The following is a 19,472-nucleotide window of genomic DNA, read 5'->3' as shown; positions in this document are numbered from 1 at the left end:
TGAAGTTCGTGATTGCACGACCTAAAGTGGCAGGGGGTTCTAGTGAGATGCGACGAGCTTCACCTGCGGGCTGAGCAGGAGGAGGTGGTGGCATGTAGGACGCCCTGCGAGTCCCGGGCTTTGGCTTGGACCTCCGATCGGCGGGCTGGTCAGCAAGGTCCTCGGCGGCAAGTTCATCCTCGAAGTCGGGGTCATCACCATCAGAAGACGAGGGGAGCTATGGAGACGGAGAACGCCGGGCAGTCCATTTGAAGGGATGACGTGGCCCATCTGAGTCCGACCCCGTGCTAGTAGGGGCGCGAGAGGATGAGCCAGCAACGTTCTTCCGTGCGGCGTTCTTGACCTTGGGCATGATGCACAATAACCTACACGGATGGAAATCCCAAATGAGGAACGAACATGGTCAAACCATAGGAACGAACAGGTGGACTTGGAAGAGAGGGAACCAAACGCGAGGGGAACGGAGGAAATACCTGTAGACGGATCCCGTGGAGGAAGAAGAGGAAGAAGAGAAGGATCCGCGGAGGAGATTGGGCAGATCTCCGGAGTGGCGGCGCTGGCAAGTGCTCCAGAAGCTGGCGGCGGCGGCGGCGGCAGGGGAAAAGGGGGCGCGTGAGGGCTAGGGCAAAGCCCAGCCCCGCGCCCAGCTATTTATAAGCCCCGATGCGTCGGACGTCCGACAGGCGTCGGACGTCCGGAGAGGATTGTGCCGTTGGACGACCGACACTGGTCGGATGACCGGAATGGGATTTGCCGCCGGACGTCCGAGACACGTCGGACGACCAAGAGAGAGGAGGAGGCAGAGGCTGATTCTTGAATTTTTGATGATGAGATGATGATTTTTCATGGTTTCTCACAAAAAAGTACGAACATAGTTGCCTACAAGCATTACATATACTACTTGTGGACAGAAATTGATTTATGCGTACTTTGTAAGCTTAAAAATAGAAAATTAAGACACACTCCCCCTAAATGCATGCCCACATCAAGACGCAAATATAATGTGAGTGTGTGTATGTGTGCAAGGTTTCAAGTTATGTTGTCAAGCTCCAAGATACCAAGTTCACGCCTAAGTTGACAGAACCTAGCTACGCTAAGTGGCTTGGTGAAAATGTCGGCTAGCTGCATGTCGGTACCCACATGGGTAATATCAATGTCACCCTTTTGCACATGGTCTCTCAAGAAATGATACCTAATATCAATATGTTTTGTGCGAGGGTGATCAATGGGGTTCTCGGAGATCTTTATGGCACTTTCATTATCACAGAGAAGAGGAACGTGTCGATACGTGATACCATAATCCTTTAGTGTTTGCCTCATCCATAGCAGTTGGGTTGCACAACTTGCGGCTGCAATATATTTGGCCTCGGCCGTGGAGAGAGAAACACAGTTCTGCTTTTTCGAGGACCAACTTACCAAGGAGCGTCCAAGAAACTGACATGCACCGGAAGTGGATTTCTGTCCCACTTTGTCACTGGCCCAATCCGCATCGGAGTACCCAATAAGATCGAACTTTGCATCCTTAGGGTACCATAAGCCTAACTTTGGGGTGTGAACAAGGTATCTAAGAATATGCTTAACCGCCGTATGATGGCTTTCCCTAGGGGAAGCTTGAAATCTAGCACATATGCCTACACTTAACGTGATGTCCGGTCTAGATGCGCAAAGATAAAGTAGCGAACCAATCATGGAGCGGTAAGTATATGGGTCAAAAGGAATACCGTTTGTGTCTTCATTTAGAACTACATCTGTGGTCATGGGTGTCTTCATTGGTTTAGCATTTGTCATATCAAATTTCTCAAGAATGTCCTTGAGGTACTTAGTTTGAGACAAGAAAATCCCTTCTTGAAATTGTTGTATTTGAAACCCAAGAAAGAACTTCAAGTCCGTGTTGAGTGACATCTCAAAGGTTTTGGTCATGGAGGCTGCAAACTTCTTGCACAAATGGATGTTAGGAGAACCAAAAATGATGTCATCTACATAGATTTGGCATAAGATCAAATCACCATTTTCCCTCTTAGTAAAAAGAGTGGGATCGATCACCCCCACTACAAAACCATCATCGAGTAGGAACTTCTTAAGATGATCGTACCAAGCATGGGGTCCTTGTTTGAGGCCATACAGAGCCTTGTGAAGTTTGTATACATGGTCTTTGTGGTGAGGGTCAACAAACCCAGGTGGTTGTGATAAATATACCTCTTCTTGTAGAGGACCGTTAAGAAAAGCACTTTTCACATCCATTTGATGCAAAGTAAAACCATTGAAGGCATCATAGGCCAATAAAATGTGAATGGATTCAAGACGAGCAACAGGGGCGAAAGTTTCATCAAAGTCCAAACCTTCAACTTGGGAGTACCCCTGTGCTACTAACCTTGCCTTGTTGCGTAGGACAGTCCCATTCTCATCTTCCTTGTTCTTGAAAATCCATTTAGTGCCAATGACATTATGTTCCTCAGTTGGTCGTTCTACCAATGACCATACTTTGTTGCGTGTAAAACTGTTTAACTCCTCTTGCATAGCGAGGAGCCAGTCATTGTCACACAATGCATCCTGAACCCTGTGTGGCACGGTACTAGAGCCAAACGAAAAGTGAGCACAAAAGTTTGTTAATTGTTTACGAGTCACTCTACCTTCCGACACGCCGGTGAGGATTTGATCAATATCAACACGACCGGCCACACGTGGCATGATGGAGGTCAGGGTTTCACGAGGTTCGACTTCATTTCCATCATCAACGTCCTCAACATATGGATCATTTATGTGCGGAGGAAGATATTCCTCTTCGCGTTGCACCTATTGAGGTTCGTCATCAAACATACCCATACTTTGGTCTAGCTCTTGAAGATCAACTTGTTCTTGAGTGTGATCAGAGTGAGAGACATGTTCTCCCACTTGATCCTCAACAACTGGCATGATATGTGTTCTAGTATCTTGTGAAGGTACGGGTAGTGAACTGTCTTGAGGATGAGAAATACTCTCCTCATCTTCATCATCATCATGGGGTCTTTGTTCCATGGGAAGAAGTGCACCTACACCCATGTTTAAGATATCTTGTGAGGAGTCTTTTTCACCTGCATCATTTAGATCAACTTGCTCCCCATGGGAGCGGTTAAATTCATCAAACGTCACGTCACAGGTTTCTATAACACATCCAGTGGATTTGCTGTAGACTCTGTAGGCGTGAGAGTTTGATCCATAGCCAACAAAAATCCCTTCAGTTGTTTTGGATTGAAATTTTCCTAACCGTTCCCGTTTGTTGAGGATGAAACACTTGCATCCAAACACACGAAAGTACTTAACATTGGGCTTGTTCCCAGTTAGGAGCTCATATGGAGTCTTCTCCAATATTGATCGAAGGAAGAGCCGGTTTGATGCATGACATGCTGTGTTGACGGCCTCAGCCCAAAAACTATGTCGTGACTTGTATTCGTCTAACATGGACCTTGCCATTTCCACAAGTGTCCGGTTCTTCCTCTCTGCCACACCATTTTGCTGAGGGGTGTAAGGTGCGGAGTACTGATGTTCATTTCCCTCATCACTAAGAAATTCTTCTAGGGTGTAGTTCTTGAACGCAGAGCCATTATCACTTCTTATTGCCTTGATGTCCTTGTCAAACTTCCGCTGGGCTTGTTTGGCAAAATCAATGAAGGTGATCTTCGTCTCGTCCTTGGACTTGAGAAAGAACACCCATGTATATCTTGAGTAATCATCAACAATGACTAGGCCATACTTTTTCCCTCCAAGACTTGCCCATGAAGGAGGCCCAAACAGATCCACAAGAAGGAGCTCTAACGGCCTCGAAGTGGATACAATGTTCTTGGGTGGATGTTTTGATTGATGTTGTTTCCCAGCTATGCATGCACTGCACACACGATCTTTCTTGAAAGATACATTTGTTAGTCCAAGGATGTGATTACCGTTTAAGAGATTTTGAAGATTTCTCATGCCGACATGGGCGAGCCGGCGATGCCACAACCATCTCATGTCGGCCTTGGCCATTAGACAAGTTGTATGGAAGGTGCTCTCTTTCGAGAAATCAACCGTGTAAAGGTTGCCATCCAACTCTCCAACAAAGGCCACTTCGAGAGTGTCTCTCTTAAAGACTTTCACATCTGTTAGTCCAAATAATGTGTCATAACCAACGGAAGCCAATTGACAAACTGGAAGTAAATGATATTGAAGGGATTGGACAAGCATGACATTTGCAATAGACATGTCATTAGTGATTGCCACCTTGCCCAAACCAATTACCTGCCCTTTCGACCCTCTACCAAATACAATGCTCATGTATGGTCGAATGGCTTGCATGAAGTCATAGAGCAAGTTACTATCTCCGGTCATATGATTGGTGCATCCACTGTCGATCACCCATTTGGCTCCTCCGGAGAAAACAGCCTGTAACGAATTAAGACTTGGTTTGAGGTACCCATTTCGTCATGGGGCCTTTCACATTAGTTACAAGAGTCTTAGGGACCCAAATAGCATAGAATCGGAATGCATTACGGGGACCAACGAATTTAGCATAAACCTCTCCTTCCTTTGATTTGCGTAGTACATAGGATGGAGGCATGAATTCGGTTGTCTTGTTGTGAGTAGGCGAACCCCTAGTGGCCGACCCACTCACAACCTTACCTTTCTCCTTGTGTCCCTCTCGTACAAATATTTCTTTAAGCGGAGTGGTACACTTGAGAGGAGATGCACTTTTCTTGGCGGTGCTTTGGTTGGACCCAAGCCCTTCCTTGGCAAGGCCTCCATTGTGTCGACTTAAGATGTCATTGAGAGTCTTTTGTCCTTGTGCACATGTCATGAGACCTCTGTCTAGCTGTGCCTTTAGCGAACAGTTTTCCTCAAGGATAGATGTCAGTTCACTACTAGAGTTAGTAGTGCGGGTATCAACATTAATAATAGGTGAGGAGTAGGCCTTAGCTAAAGTGTCAAGATAAGTAACCTTGAGTGCCTCAAAGCTCTTTGTAAGAACAGTGAGTTTCTCTTCCTTGTCTTTGAGAGATAAGGATAGACGCTCACAATCCTTAGAAAGGGAAGCATGAGAGTTCACTAGTCGGTTTTTATCATTTAGTAACTCTTTGCACACAGATTCAGCCTTTTTCAAGGAGGCAAGATCATTAGCATGTTTATCAAGGTTTTCACCTACTTTTGAGCATAATGCATCATTTTGTGCTTCCTCATACAGGACTTTCTGCTCAAGGATTTCATTTCTTTCCTTCTCCTCAGTGACGAGGGTTTCGAGTTCCTTGATGGTAGTGGTGTGCTTACTCACCATTTCCATAAGTATGCGAAACATAGTGAGCTTCTTTCCTTTAAGCGAGCACATAAATTTGCTTATTTTAGCAAACATGGGATGATCTAAGTCATTATCCTCATAGTGATCTTCCGCATCAAGATACTCATCAGATGGGGTAGAAGCTAGACTGAAGGAGTTTAACCGTGGAGTTACCTTAACCTTATCATGAGAGCTTTGGTCTTCCTCATCTCCCATGGTAGTCTTTGCCATCAAACACTTGTGAGCGTTGCCCTTGTAGTCCTTCATATAGTTGTAGTGAACAACATCACCACTTTTGTTGACTAGCCTCAAGGTGTTTTGTGTATCCTGAGCTACTCCGGCAACCCCACCAACATCTTCTGGATCTGATTCTTCTTGTGCAACCATTGCTCTTCCATCTGTCCTCTTGAACTTGGAGTTCATAGGGTTTGGCAACTTCTTCTTTACAAAGGTCTTTGGAAACCTTGGTTTGTCTTCTCTCTTCTCATAAGGGCAGTCATTGGAGAAGTGGTTGGTTTCCTCACAGTTGTAGCATTTCCTTACCTTCTTCTTTGGGAATCTTCCCTTGAATTTTCATGCACTGAACTTCTTTACAAAGAGAGCAATGTCCTCATAAGATGGGCTCTCATCAGAGTCAACATCATCACCATCTTCACAGTCATCATCACCCTCTTCTTCTTCACTTTCTTCTTCGTCACATTCATGCTTGGCTTTCAAAGCAAGATTGATCTTTGATGTTTAAGTGCCATGCATGGCAAGGTGCTTTGTTGCATTTGCCTTTGACTCTTCAAATAATTGGAAAGTGGATATGATGTCATATGGAGTCATTTCTTTGAATCCATGGTGTTGCCTCATGTCCCATACCATTTGATGGTGATACGGAGCAAGAGCATGAAGTAACTTATCCACGAGAAATATCTTGGTCAGATTAAACCATCTTGCGTCTTGTCACAGTCACATGACTCAATATCTGCGGTGAGAGTCATGAGCCGTTCTAGTAGTTGCTTGGGAGATTCACCCTTTTCCATACAGAAATTATGTAATTGCCCCTTGGCAATTTCATATTGAGCAAGCCGAAGAGTGGAGGTACCGGTCTTGGTCCTTATAATGCTATCCCACAGTTCCTTGGCACTTGTGATGTGAATGTAAGGTCTCCGTTGCTTGTCATTCATTCCTTTTCTTATGCACATGATCGCGGTGTCATTGATATGCTTGTCATAAGTTTCTCTGGGAGTGATGCACCTTGGATCTACAGGGTTGTACCCATGCTTGAGGATGTCCAACATCTCATCATTGGCATACCTAAGATGATCCTGCATACCAACTCTCCACAAAGCAAAATCGGAATTGTCATCAAGCAAAGGAGGTTTTCCGCCAGGATTGTACTTAGGTTTCTCAATTTGAGATCTAGCATAAAGCCATGGAACACTGGTTTGGTTCCTTTCCGGAGGTTGTTGGCCAAATGAAGAACCATGCACATGTGGCCCTGAGGCCCTCGGGGACGTGGTTGTCCCCGTGGTTAGTGATGTCAGTCTCATTTGGACCATGGCCTCAAGAGAAGCATCATGCTCCTCTTTTTGCTTGGCAAGGGCCCGTTCCAGGTCCTCAGAGGTGAAAGACTTGACTTCCGTGTAAGTCCCGTCCCTCTGCATTGGAGCTACCGTAGTTGGAACCCCGTCCATCTCGCTCTAGGGCGGTTAAGCCACAAGAATAGAGCACGAGGCTCTAATACCAATTGAAAAGGATCGAGATGGACCTAGAGGGGGGTGAATAGGTACAATTCCAAATTTTAATAATTACTTAGCAATTTTAGGCAAAAGTGCGGAATATGAGTGTAGGCCTAATAATTGCTACAACAAGGAGTAAGCTATTTAGAGTGAAGTAAGGCAAGCGGTAAACAATAATCAAATACAAGTACGTAATAAGGATTAACACAACTAGAGAGTTAGGGTTAGGAATAACCGAAACTCCAAGAGAGACAAGGATGCATCCCGATGTTCACTTCCTTGGAGGGAAGCTACGTCACCGTTAGAGGGGCGGATGTTACCACGAAGGCACACCAACGCCACGAAGGCTCACCCTATTCTCCCTTTGAGATAACTCCACGAAGGCGTTTCTCAACCACTAGTGGTAAGCCTTGAGGTGGCTTCCAAACCTTCACAAACTTTCCGGGGGAAATCACAATGGTTTGATTCCTCTCCGAAGACTCCTACCGCCTAGGAGTCTCCAACCTCCAAGAGTAACAAGATCACAGGGATTGCTCGAAACTTGCTCAAATCAGAAATCACTTTGGTGGGAAGGAGGAGAGGGAGACGATCTATCTTTTGATTGGAACAACACTCAAAGGGACTCACAAATGCTCTTGGGATCTAAGATTTGGTGTAGACAAGAGTGAGTGAGAAGAAAGGTGTTCTTGGATGTATTCTACTTGTGCTTAACACCCTCTCACAAAGTGGGAGAGGGTATATATAGTGGGGAGTGTAAAACAGCCGTTGGGGACACTTTAAGTCACACACGGTCCGGACGTCCGGCAGTCTCCGGATGTCCGGGCGTCCGCAAGGGGTCGGACGTCCGACGGGAGTCGGTCGTCCGAGGGCTGTAGATGTGACTGGAAACACTGTGAATTGAACAGCGACCGGACGTCCGGAGAAGACCGCAAATCCGAGTTATTCGACTCAACTTCTTCTGGTGGGAGGTTCCGGATTTCCGAAAGGGGACGGACGTCCGGCCCTCGGACATCCAAAGGGAGCCAGAAATCTGAGTTATAGAGCTCATGTTCTTCTGGTGCAGGGCTCCGGATTTCCGAAGCTGGTCGCACGTCCGGCCCTCGGATGTCCGGAGGGAGCCGGAAATCCGAGTTATATGACTCAAATTCTTCTGGTGGAGGGCTCCGGATTTCCGAAGCCTGCCGGTCGTCCGGCCCTCAGACGCCCGGAGGGAGCCGGAAGTCCGAGGCAATAGACATGTTTTGAGATAGGAGCAGAGTAGAGAATATGTGGTATTGGGTAGGATAGTGAAGATGTAGTATGAGCAAGTTCATCGCAAAACCTGTGATCCCCTCTTAATAGTGCGGGATCCCTATACTCAATAATAGTAAACTCAAAAGGATAGTCTACATCATATTTTCTCAATCCTGAGCCTTCTTGAAAAATAAATCCCGATCTTGTCAGACCACCTTTGGCACATAAATCTCAATCTACTAAAGTACTTGCCATCGTGAGATACACTCAACAAATAGGATTAGTTTCCTATGTATGTGTTGTCATTAACACCAAAAGTCGATTAGGGGCGTAGCATGCACTTTTAGATGCTAGTTGGATTACTTGGTGGAAGAGTTTATGTTCAGATCCTTTATGCTATTCATTACACCTCTGATCATGATTATGATTATGCTTTGTGAGTAGTTACTTTTGTTCCTGAGGACATGGGATAATTCATGCTGATAATAGTCATGTGAATTTGATATCCGTTCGGTATTTTGATATGTTGTATGGTGTCTTTTCCTCTAGTGGTGTTATGTGAACGTCTACTACATAACACTTCACCATACTTGGGCCTAGAGGAAGGCATTGGGGAGTAATAAGTAGATGATGGGTTGCTGGAGTGAGAGAAGCTTAAACCCCAGTCTATGTGTTGCTTCGTAAGGGGCTGATTTGGATCCACTAGTTTAATGCTATGGTTAGATGTTGTCTTAATTCTTGTTTTGTAGTTGCGGATGCTTGCGAGAGAGGTTAATCATAAGTGGGATGCTTGTCCAAGTAAGGGCAGTACCCAAGCGCCGGTCCACCCACATATCAAACAATCAAAGTAACGAACGTGAATCATATGAACATGATGAAACTAGCATGACAGAAATTCCCGTGTGTCCTCGGGAGCGTTTTTCCTCCTATAAGACTTTGTTTAGGCTTGTCCCTTGCTGCAAAAGGGATTGGGCCACTTGCTGCACTATTGCTACTACTTGTTACTTGTTACTTTTTGCTTGCTACGTTTCACCTCGCTACACAATCACTTGTTACCGCTACTTTCAGTGCTTGCAGTTATTACCTTGCTGAAATCCGTTTATCACAGCCTTCTGGTCCTCGTTGGGTTCGACACTCTTACTTATCGAAAGGACTACGATTGATCCCCTATACTTGTGGGTCATCACACACCACCTTGCTACTGATACTTTGCTGCAGATACTAAGTATTTCAGGTGTGGTTGAATTGACAACTCAACTGCTAATACTCGAGAATATTTTTTGGCTTCCCCTTGTGTCGAATCAACAAATTTGGGTTGAATACTCTACCCTCGAAAACTGTTGCGATCCCTCATACTTGTGGGTTATCAGTGGGAGGGAGGCGTGGCGCCCTAGGGAAAAACCCTAGGGTCGGCCGGCGCAAGAGGGAGAGGGAGGAGTCCTCCTCCAACACAACTTGGAAGGAGGAGTCCTCCTTCCCCAATTCGGTTTGCCTCCTCTCCTTTCCTTTTCTCATCCCTTCGGTCGAAGTGGCCTTCTTGGGCTGGTCACCAGCCCACTAAGGTCTGGTGCACCACCCTTTGGGCCTCTTTGGTTCTCTCCCGGGTGGGTGGCCCCTCCCGGTGAAACTCTGGAACCTATTCGTCACTCCCGGTACTTTGCCGGTAATGCCCCAAAATGTTCCCGAAGCCAAATGTATACTTCCTATATATCAATCTTCGTCTCCGGACCATTCCGGAAACCCTCATGACATCCAGGATCTCATCCGCGACTCCGAACAACATTTGGTTACCAACATCTATAATTCAACTATACCGAAACGTCATTGAACCTTAAGTGTGCAGACCCTGCGGGTTCGAGAACTATGTAGACATGACCGAGACACTCTCCGGTCAATATCCAATAGCGGGACCTGGATGCCCATATTGAATCCTACATATTTTACGAAGATCTTATCGGTTGAACCTCTGTGTCAAGGATTCAATTGATCATGTATATCATTCCCTTTGTCCTTCGGTATGTTACTTGCCCGAGATTTGATCGTCGGTATCTCCATACCTATTTCAATCTCGTTACCGGCAAGTCTCTTTACTCGTTTGTAGTACAAGATCCCATGGCTAACTCTTTAGTCACATTGCTTGCAAGGCTTCTTTGTGTTGTTGTATTACCGAGTGGGCCCCGAGATACCTCTCTGTCACACAGAGTGACAAATCCCAGTCTCGATCCATGCTAACTCAATAGACACCTTCGAAGATACCAGTAGAGCATCTTTATAGTCACCCAGTTACATTGCGACGTTTGATACACACAAGGCATTCCTTCGGTGTCAGTGAGTTACATGATCTCATGGTCATAGGAACGTGTACTTGACATGCAGAAAAAATAGCAACAAAATGACAGAATCACATGCTACGTTTATTGTTTGGGTCTTGTCCATCACATCATTCTTCTAATGATGCGATTCCGTTATCAACTGACAGCACTTGTCTATGGCTAGGAAACCCTAACCATCTTTGACCAACGAGCTAGTCAACTAGAGGTTCACTAGGGACATTGTTTTGTCTATATATCCACACATACATTTGTGTTTCCATTTAATACAATTATAGCATGGATAAATAACGATTATCTTGAAATAGGTAATATAATAATAACTATTTTATTATTTCCTCTAGGGCATATTTCCAACAGATTTCTTACGAGTAGACCTATTTTCTGCATCACAAATCCTCGACCAAGCATCTTTTAAACTCCCCCCCCCCCCCTCGTCGTTTAAAATTGAGCACTTCATTTTCAGGGGTAGAAGAAACAAGCGAAGAGCTAGCCATAGCAACAAACAAGGAATGCACACATGATACTTTTGGTATTTTTATTTTTTAACAAAAACAAATAAAGGTAAATAAAAAATAGAGGAAGTAAATGATAAATGTGTGTGAAGGGACATATATTTGTTTCATGAAGTCGCCCCAACAACAACGCGAGAAATTCTTCTGCTACTTGTGATAGTCGTTGGGATTTCCTCGAAAATGAAGGGTGATGTAGTATAGTAGGAGATAGTATTTCCCTCTATTAAGAACCATGGTTTATCGAACCAGTAGGAGACTCATGCAAACGAACGTCGATAGTACTTGCACACACACAAGACAAATATTTGCACCCAATGCGGGCAACCTGAGATTCAACCCCTTCGGACACATTAGAAAAACTCTCTTTCCCCAGATATAAGAAGGAGCTAGAAAGTATGTGGAGAGGGGCATTTGGAGTGCTTCAAACCCGTTTCGTAGTTGTTCATGGACGTGCTAAACAATGGAATCCAAAGATCTTTGTGATAGGTGATGACATATTGTGTGATCATGCACGACATGATCACGAAGGGTGAGGATGAAGATTTTGCTGGAGGTCTGGAATTTGAGAGCATGGATGATCCTATCTAACTTCCACATCTGAATTCGACCACTTTGTTCAAATGAATCAACAAATTTGGGACTATTTTAATATTTTATTTGAAAACTTAGTTGGATTCAAGTTTGAACTATTTTATTTAAAAACTTAGTTGGATTGTAATATTTTAATTAGAACTATTGTGGCATTTGAATATTTTCACTCATCAAAGATTTGATATGTTATTATTTTAAACTTGTGGATTCTAACAAGTAGAGGCAAACGTTTAAGGGACAAGGTGAGATTGTCGACTCCCATACCGTTGTTCACGGGAGAGTCCGGACCAGTCCATGGATAAATACAGTGCTCACTTTGAGGGTCGGTGTTGAAGGTGCCCTAACATATTTGTCCAAATAATAGTGTGTTGTATGTGCTCTTTCTACTAACAAATAAAGTACCAAAGGCAAAGTTGGCTAACTAGGACTAAATTGAAAAATCCACCACAATAACGTTTGAAGTTTGTCGAAACGCTAAAAGTTTGCAAAAACAACCGATCCATAGTACCCCTTTCATCTACTAATAAAAGGTCACTTCATATGTTTATGTCGAATTTTGATCATTAATTTTACCAATGAAATGTGAGTCATATGCCATAAAATGTATACCATTGGATGCACATTTGAAAGAACTTTTCAGTCATATATTTTTTACAAAATACAACCAATGGTTTTTGGTCAAGATTCGACATGAAAAACGAAGTGGCTTTGTTCTATTACAAAAACTGAAAATTGGTCTTTTTTGTAAAATTTTAACATTTGGGTTGTTTTCAGCAAATTACAAAGCAATTGTGGTGGTATTTTTATAACTAGATGATGCCCCGCGCGTTGCTGCAAAAAACATGATAAATAGATATATAAATAGGTGTTGAAAAACAAAATCTATTTGCTAAAAACATATTAGTATTGCTCTCGTTTTATATTTCAAGAATAATAAATCATATGAAGCATTTAACAAAGAGATGCATAAAAAAGTGTAACATGATCTACATATATTTGCTCTAAAGTATACACCGTTTTATTCTCATAACAAAAATTAGTGAAATAATGTGTAGATTAGTGCACACATTATAACTTATGACCACATGTATGACTTGATGATGTCGCATGGTTACATAAAAAAATTATGACTAAATGCATGACTGATAATGTGACATGGTTGCATGAGAAGAAATAATAGGTAGTAGGTTACAACTACTCCGTATTTAAGAATAGAAGATTTAGTCCGTTAATAGTATAGCCAACTGCTGGCTATAAGCAGTTTTATAGCTCATCTTATAGCTAACTTGTACAATAGTTAGCTATAAAAGAGTACTACTTTTATCATATATGGTCCACCTTTCATTCTCACAAAGCACCTAGGAGCACGTGCTAGAGCTGGCTCTTCACGAAGAGTCCGCTTCCCTTCTCTCTTCTTTTCTCTCTCATCCAACTCAGTAAAAATATACTTCCTCCGTTCCTAAATATAAGACATTTTAGAGATTGCACTATAAACTACATACGGATGTACATAGACATATTTCAGAGTATAGATTCATTCATTTTGTTCCTTACGTAGTCTCTTATAAAATTCCTAAAAGGTCTTATATTTTGAAACGAAGGGAGTAGTATTTTAATTCTTACAGTCTGCTGACTGTACCTTATTGTACTTGCTCTTGGTTAATAGTATAGCCAACTGCTGGCTATAAGCAGTCTTATGGCTTATCTTATAGCTAGCTTGTACAATAGTTAGCTATAAAAGAGTACTACTTTTATCATATATGGCTCACGTTTCATTCTCACAAAGCGCCTAGGAGCCCGTGCTAGAGCTGACTCTTCACGAAGAGCCCGCTTCCCTTCTTTCTTCTCTTCTCTCTCATACAACTCAGCAAAAATATACTCCCTCCGTTTCAAAATTATTGTCTCAAGCTTAGTACAAATTTGTACTAGAGCTAGTACAAAGTTAAAACACTTATTTTAGAACGGAGGGAGTAGCATTTTAATCCTTACAGTGTGCAGACTGACCTTGTACTTGCTCTAACCGGAGCGGGGTTCGGATCGGGTGGCGCAGCCGCGTCGCGTTGGGCTCGCACGCTGTCCCAGATCACGCTTTTGCGACCGCGGATCCGCGACCACCAGCAGTTGTAGCTTCGTCGTCGCGGAGCTCGAATCTTATCCCGCTTATTATCTGCATCCATGGCCGCGGCCAGCTTCCTCCTCAGCCCCAGGGTGACGCTGCCCCTGCGCCGAGGATCCCGCCTCCTCGTGTCCTGCTCCGCCTCTTCGTCGTCCTCCTCGTCAGGTGTCGGCTCCCTTCTTCGGTTCAGCAGACGCAGCTGTGTATGTAGTGTAGTTGAAAGATTCAATGTAGTACTAGTACTTATCAGATTCTTCTTGCGTCTCAGATGCTGCTGGAGGGATGGGATTCCAGGGAAGGGTGGGGTTCTTGGGCCTCGGGATCATGGGCGCCCCCATGGCATCAAACCTCATCAAGGCTGGGTGATTCCCTTCTCTTCTACTTCTGTCTCTCTTCCTTCTTTTCCCTTTTGTTGTTACCGGGAAACATACAGTTTTACTTTGGTACCTTGTCTTCTTGTCTTGGATTTTTATACATTTCAAATCAGTATTATGCTTATGCTTTTACTGACTGGTGATCAAAATATCGAATGTATGGTTTTATGCTTATGCTTTTACTGACTGGTGATCTGCAGTTGTGATATTACAGTTTGGAACAGAACCAAGAGCAAGTGCGATCCTCTTCTCAGCCTCGGTGCCAAGTATGCTCCACATCAACTCAATTGTGATCTACAACCATCTTCTACTTATTAAATATGTGCCATTTCCTAAACAACTACCTGAGGGATTGTCTGTAGCTCGTGGATTCGGGCCGAAACCACACCACCTCATAACTGAAACTTGATATAACTATAAAACTCTCACATGTTCACTAGTAAACACAACTACATTTTTCTTCTCTGACTACCTTGTTCTGCTCTACTTTATTTGAAAACATTATATTTTCCTAAAATCTTGTACATCTAGATAGCTAGCCCCCGCTACTATATTAATATCAACATGCAAGCATGCCACCTCATCATGTAACATGCATGGGAAAAGGTCCACCTCAACATCCAAACATGCATAAGAATTTCCATTCTATTATGCTATTTATATTTAATAAAAAATATACAACTACACAGTAATCAAACATAATATATCATTTATATTTTCTTTTTATAGTTATCATATTGTTACTCCAAATACCCATATAACCAAATATATTACAAAACATTCCCGCAACAACGTGCGGGGTATCATCTAGTTCCACTAAAAACTGTTCCCACTTGAAAGAGACCAAAGATTATGGTGTGAATGGATTTAGTCTATTAGATAGTTCATGTTGTTGATGTTGATCAAAGTTAAGAGACAGTATTGCGTGTAACAAAAGATGTAAGCAACACTCCGTTTGATTGACTCTCTCATACAAGAGGATGGCTTCCTACAGGTTCGAATCTTCGCCCGCCAGAGTTTCATCATCCTGTGATGTCACCTTTGCAATGCTTGCTGACCCAGAAAGCGCGGTATAAGTTCCGTTTCAGCATTCCAATGGCCATTTCTTTTATTCATGAAGTCTCGGCATGATAACATACCTAATCATGTCCATAAACGATTTGTTTCAAAGTTTGAGGTTGCATGTGGGGCTAATGGAGCCGCAGAAGGGATGGCCCCAGGGAAAGGGTAAGTGCTAACTAATTGCTCTCAAGAAAAAGGGTTAAAAATTCCAGAGCATTTGCAGAACAGCAGAAGTAGACCTTAAAAACATCATATTTTCTCTTGCTTGTCCGTCATAGGTATGTCGATGTTTCGATCATATTTGTCTTGCTTGTCTGCCGTAGGTATGTCGATGTGTCAACAGTCGATGATGCAACATCTAAGCTAATTGGCAAACGTATTACAAGTACTGGGGCATCTTTTCTCGAGGTAGTTTTTGGTCCATATCATTGGTTGTACTGTTCCTGTATGTAATTGTTGATTTTGTTGTGTGGATGTGCAACTAGCAATGTAATTTCAGTGCTTCTACTCTTGGTCCAATGTTTAGTTGATGATTTTTCAGTAGGCTCCAGTTTCAGGCTCAAAAAAGCCAGCAGAAGATGGACTGCTAATCTTTCTTACTGCAGGTAAACTTGTTTCTTCATTCTTGGTCATTGAGGAAATCTAGTACTCCCTCCGATCCATATTACTTATCGCTCAAACGGATGTATCTGAACGTATTTCAGTGCTAGATACATCCGTTTGAGTGACAAGTAATATGGATCGGAGGGAGTAATTAAATCTCCTTTTCTTCTGACACCTTAAATTGTCGATATGATTGATTGCACTAGGTGATGAATCTTTGTACAAGAGAGTGGCGCCCCTACTTGATGTGATGGGCAAGGTTAGCATCTCTAATCAGAAAGAGGCACTTGAATAAGAAAAGCAGTTGGTGTTGATAAGAGAGTGCACTTACGTTTTCCTTACTCTGAAAGCAGTCCAGATTTTATCTTGGGGATGTCGGAAACGGCGCAGTAATGAAGCTCGTGGTTAACATGGTGATGGGGAGGTAAAGTGGAACCTCATTTATGTGAATCCTATGTATGGTGATGGAGATTATCATATATTTGGTTTTACTGATCCTCGCGGTGAAACACTGCAGCATGATGGTCTCATTTGCAGAAGGGCTACTCTTGAGTGAAAAAGTTGGGTTAGACCCGAATACTGTCGTCGAGGTAGCTATACGGAAACAAGTAATAACCTGAAATATGTCAAGAGAGTTTTTCATCTAACCCAGGGTGCTCCAACAGGTTATTTCACAAGGTGCTATCAATGCTCCCATGTTCTCCCTCAAGGGCCCTTCCATGGTTAAGGCTGCATACCCTACTGCCTTTCCCCTGAAACATCAGCAGAAGGTAAACAGAGCACTGAAAAAGAAAGTTGCATGTTGCACCTAGTCTTAATCTGACACTGAGAAGAAACTTTGCTGAAACATGACAGGATCTAAGGCTGGCGCTGGCCCTGGCAGAATCGGTGTCCCAGCCCATTCCTACAGCTGCAGCTGCAAACGAGCTGTACAAGGTTGCCAAATCGTTGGGCCTCGCCGACCAGGACTTCTCCGCGGTCATTGAGGCGCTCAAGGCCAAAGTGCAGAGCTCGCAGCACTAGACTAGACTTCAGCCGGCCAAGTTTGAGTGTGGCATTCAAATCTATTCGCCGATCTTGTCTCTTGTTGCGGACATGCATATGTGCTTGTTTTACAGGCAGAATATACACAGAAATGTAAAATGAGTGTATGAAGAAAGCATACCCCCGCGATCCCCGCGTCGCCTGGGGCGACACTGGCGCCGCCGCCAAAGGCCCTCGCCTCCATGCTCCCCCGCATCGCTGTCACTAGACTAGAGGAGCCGACGACGAAGCCCGCGCATGCCCCGGGGAAGGTAGCGGCGGGGCGTTCCTCTTTCCGCAGCGGTGCGCGTGGTGGCTCTGTCTTCCCGGCGGCGCGGTCGAGCTGCAGGGTTGCAGGGTGTCACCTAGAGAATTACCAGAGAGCTTGAGCTCGGCTGTCAATGGCGAGAGCGAGAGAGAGAGAGTGTTTTGTGCAGCTCACAACTAACTGCTGTTTTTCGGTCTTTCTCTTATTAACTGAAGAACGCAAAGGTGCCGTGATCCCGAGCTCCTACTGAATCGCGCCATCCCACGATCGAGCCTGCAGTCCACGACGCCAACTACTCCCCCGCCGATCGCACAGCCCACGTCTGATGGGCCGGTCGCACAGCCCACGTCTGACGGGGTTTTAGCCACCGGCTAACTAGCTAACTGAACTTGACCTATTACCTAGCTAACTGAAACTAATTGGGAAAGCAAATCCTAACCAACGAACGGCTAGCTAGTCTAGCTTATTGTCCAACACAGGGTTTCGTCTCTCCTGTCTGGGCAGCTCGGCGACAGCGGTTCTTCGGTGGGTTGTAGCTTCGGGATGCATCGCTGGCGCAGTGCGGGATCTGGCCGACGAGGTGGTGCGGGGTGGCAGTCTGTTCGTCCCTGCCCGGAGGCTTGCCGTGGTTTGCTCGATAGAGAAGCGTGGTGGTGGTCCCTGCATGATGATGGTGCGATTGCTGTGCAGGGGTGCACGGGCCAGTGGAGGTGTTGGTTGGCATGGTCAACCACGCGGGAGTGATGTTGTTACTATTTGAGGCAAAAGCTTAGCCGATGCTTGTCGATCGACGGCGGCGGCGTCGCATTCTTCCTTCATTCCTTGAAGGCGTCATTGAAGTGACCTGCGCATCCTCTTCTCTCGGGTCAAGTTCCTCGGACGAAAGTTAAGATCTTGTTTGTGTCAGGCGGCGGTGACGACGTCTTCAACATCGTATTTCCTTTTTCGGGCGCAGTCTTAGAGTTTCTTGGTCCCATTTGTGCTTCTTGAAGGTTGGACGTGTACATCATCGTGGTCGGCAGGTGGCCGGTCGACGGTGAGGTTTGTATGGCATTGCGATGTGTGTCGCAACGACAATGGTAGCGAGCAGAGCTTGGCCGCGGCTTGTCCTTCTGATGTCGAAGGTCTCGTGCGCGAGTGGGTGTCTATGCTGGTTTCTAGCTGTGACACAGAGGTCGGAGTTGCGGGCGACGGGGCCACTGCAGCAACGATGGCTTCAAGGGTGATCTTTAGCATGCGGTGATCTTTGGATGTTGCGTTGGACTCGGTCCGAGGCTTGCAACTTTCTCCTATGAAGCTCGTTGGCAAAATCGGAGGTGTCATGTCCTCGGCGTCGTGGTCGACTATTTGGCGTTGCTTTGTTGCTCGGTGCTTCCTCTCGACAGTTGTGTTGTTAGTTGTATCGTGATCTTGTTTGTGGCCACATCATCGACGGATGCCCCATGGGTTTTGTAATATAGGTTTTCGTCTGATTTTCTTTAATTAACCGACCAACTCTTTTTTTCTTAATCAATAAAAATAGTAAATATTTTGCCTTGTTTACAAAAAGTGAGTGTATGCAGAATATCAACCATGCAAAAGGGGAAAGGGTGTCGATATTTTTGGTATGTTTGTAATTAAGTTTGGTTATGGCAGTCAGCTGTTAGAAATGGTAAAGATAACCTAGCAAATTTAAGGTCCCAAACCAACTATCTGACCAAGGGTGACCACTTCTGGAAGAAAAAGAAAACCAACGGTGTGTATGTGTATATGTCATGTGTATGTAAATATATTTTTTATATAGTGCTGTTTATAAATATAAGATCTTTTAAATATTTTAATACAAAAGACATATAAAGCAAAATCAATGAATGTGTATTTTATACATACGTGTGTGTAGTTCATATCAAAATCTTTAAAAGACCTTATAGCTTTTGGTTTCGTTGCAGCTTAGCTTCTACTCCCTCCTTTTTGGAAGAAAGAAACTACTCGCTTCACTATTATAAGATGTTGTATATAGATGCATTTTAGTGTGTATGTTCACTCATTTTAGTTCATATTTATTTTCTCTATACCTAAATGCTTGTAATTGGGATAACCAAAAAATAATTTATATTAAAAAATATCTTAAGTTAACGGAGGGAGCGCGTGTTTCTCGGTATCAAAATATAAGAGGGTTTTACAGTTGTGCAGATGTAGTATTCTAATACTTTACAACTTTATACAAATGGGGCTGCTACGCATCTACCGACGGATGTTTAGTAAACATCCGCCACCTGGAGGTCCGTCCGATGTACGCGCAGTTGTCCCGATCTGCGCGCGCAGCCGTCCGCCTGAAACAACGGCCGAGTTGCAGAAACTTTCATTCCT

General features: G+C 44.2%; 1 protein-coding gene across 2 annotated transcripts; it reads left to right on the top strand.

Annotated features, from left to right (window-relative positions):
* The first annotated feature begins 13,730 nt into the window (after nt 1–13,730).
* LOC123443748 (glyoxylate/succinic semialdehyde reductase 2, chloroplastic) lies at nt 13,731–16,994 on the top strand. 2 transcript variants are annotated; one of them, XM_045120269.1, is made up of 12 exons: nt 13,731–13,958; nt 14,062–14,155; nt 14,368–14,433; nt 15,162–15,237; nt 15,339–15,394; nt 15,553–15,637; nt 15,774–15,834; nt 16,039–16,091; nt 16,183–16,256; nt 16,350–16,422; nt 16,498–16,602; nt 16,688–16,994. In XM_045120269.1, the coding sequence occupies exons 1-12, from the start codon at nt 13,853–13,855 to the stop codon at nt 16,853–16,855; spliced, it is 1,017 nt and encodes a 338-aa protein (XP_044976204.1). In that variant the 5' UTR covers nt 13,731–13,852; the 3' UTR covers nt 16,856–16,994. The 2 variants fall into 2 exon arrangements, with proteins under 2 accessions (XP_044976204.1, XP_044976205.1); XM_045120270.1 differs by having other exon boundaries at nt 13,733–13,958; nt 16,186–16,256.
* The last annotated feature ends 2,478 nt before the right edge of the window (nt 16,995–19,472 follow it).

Source organism: Hordeum vulgare, chromosome 3H, assembly GCF_904849725.1.
Source record: "Hordeum vulgare subsp. vulgare chromosome 3H, MorexV3_pseudomolecules_assembly, whole genome shotgun sequence".
Taxonomy (NCBI): Eukaryota; Viridiplantae; Streptophyta; class Magnoliopsida; order Poales; family Poaceae; genus Hordeum; species Hordeum vulgare.
The sequence above is the reverse complement of the archived record's forward strand: the minus strand, read 5'-3'. Positions and strand labels throughout refer to the sequence as shown.

Excerpts from the sequence above, each read along its gene's own strand:
- LOC123443748 (XM_045120269.1), top strand. The coding sequence starts at position 13,853 with ATGGCCGCGGCCAGCTTCCTCCTCAGCCCCAGGGTGACGCTGCCCCTG. Across the intron at positions 15,395-15,552 it reads GGGATGGCCCCAGGGAAAGG|GTATGTCGATGTGTCAACAG; the intron begins GTAAGTGCTAAC and ends TGTCTGCCGTAG. Across the intron at positions 15,835-16,038 it reads GCTAATCTTTCTTACTGCAG|GTGATGAATCTTTGTACAAG; the intron begins GTAAACTTGTTT and ends TGATTGCACTAG.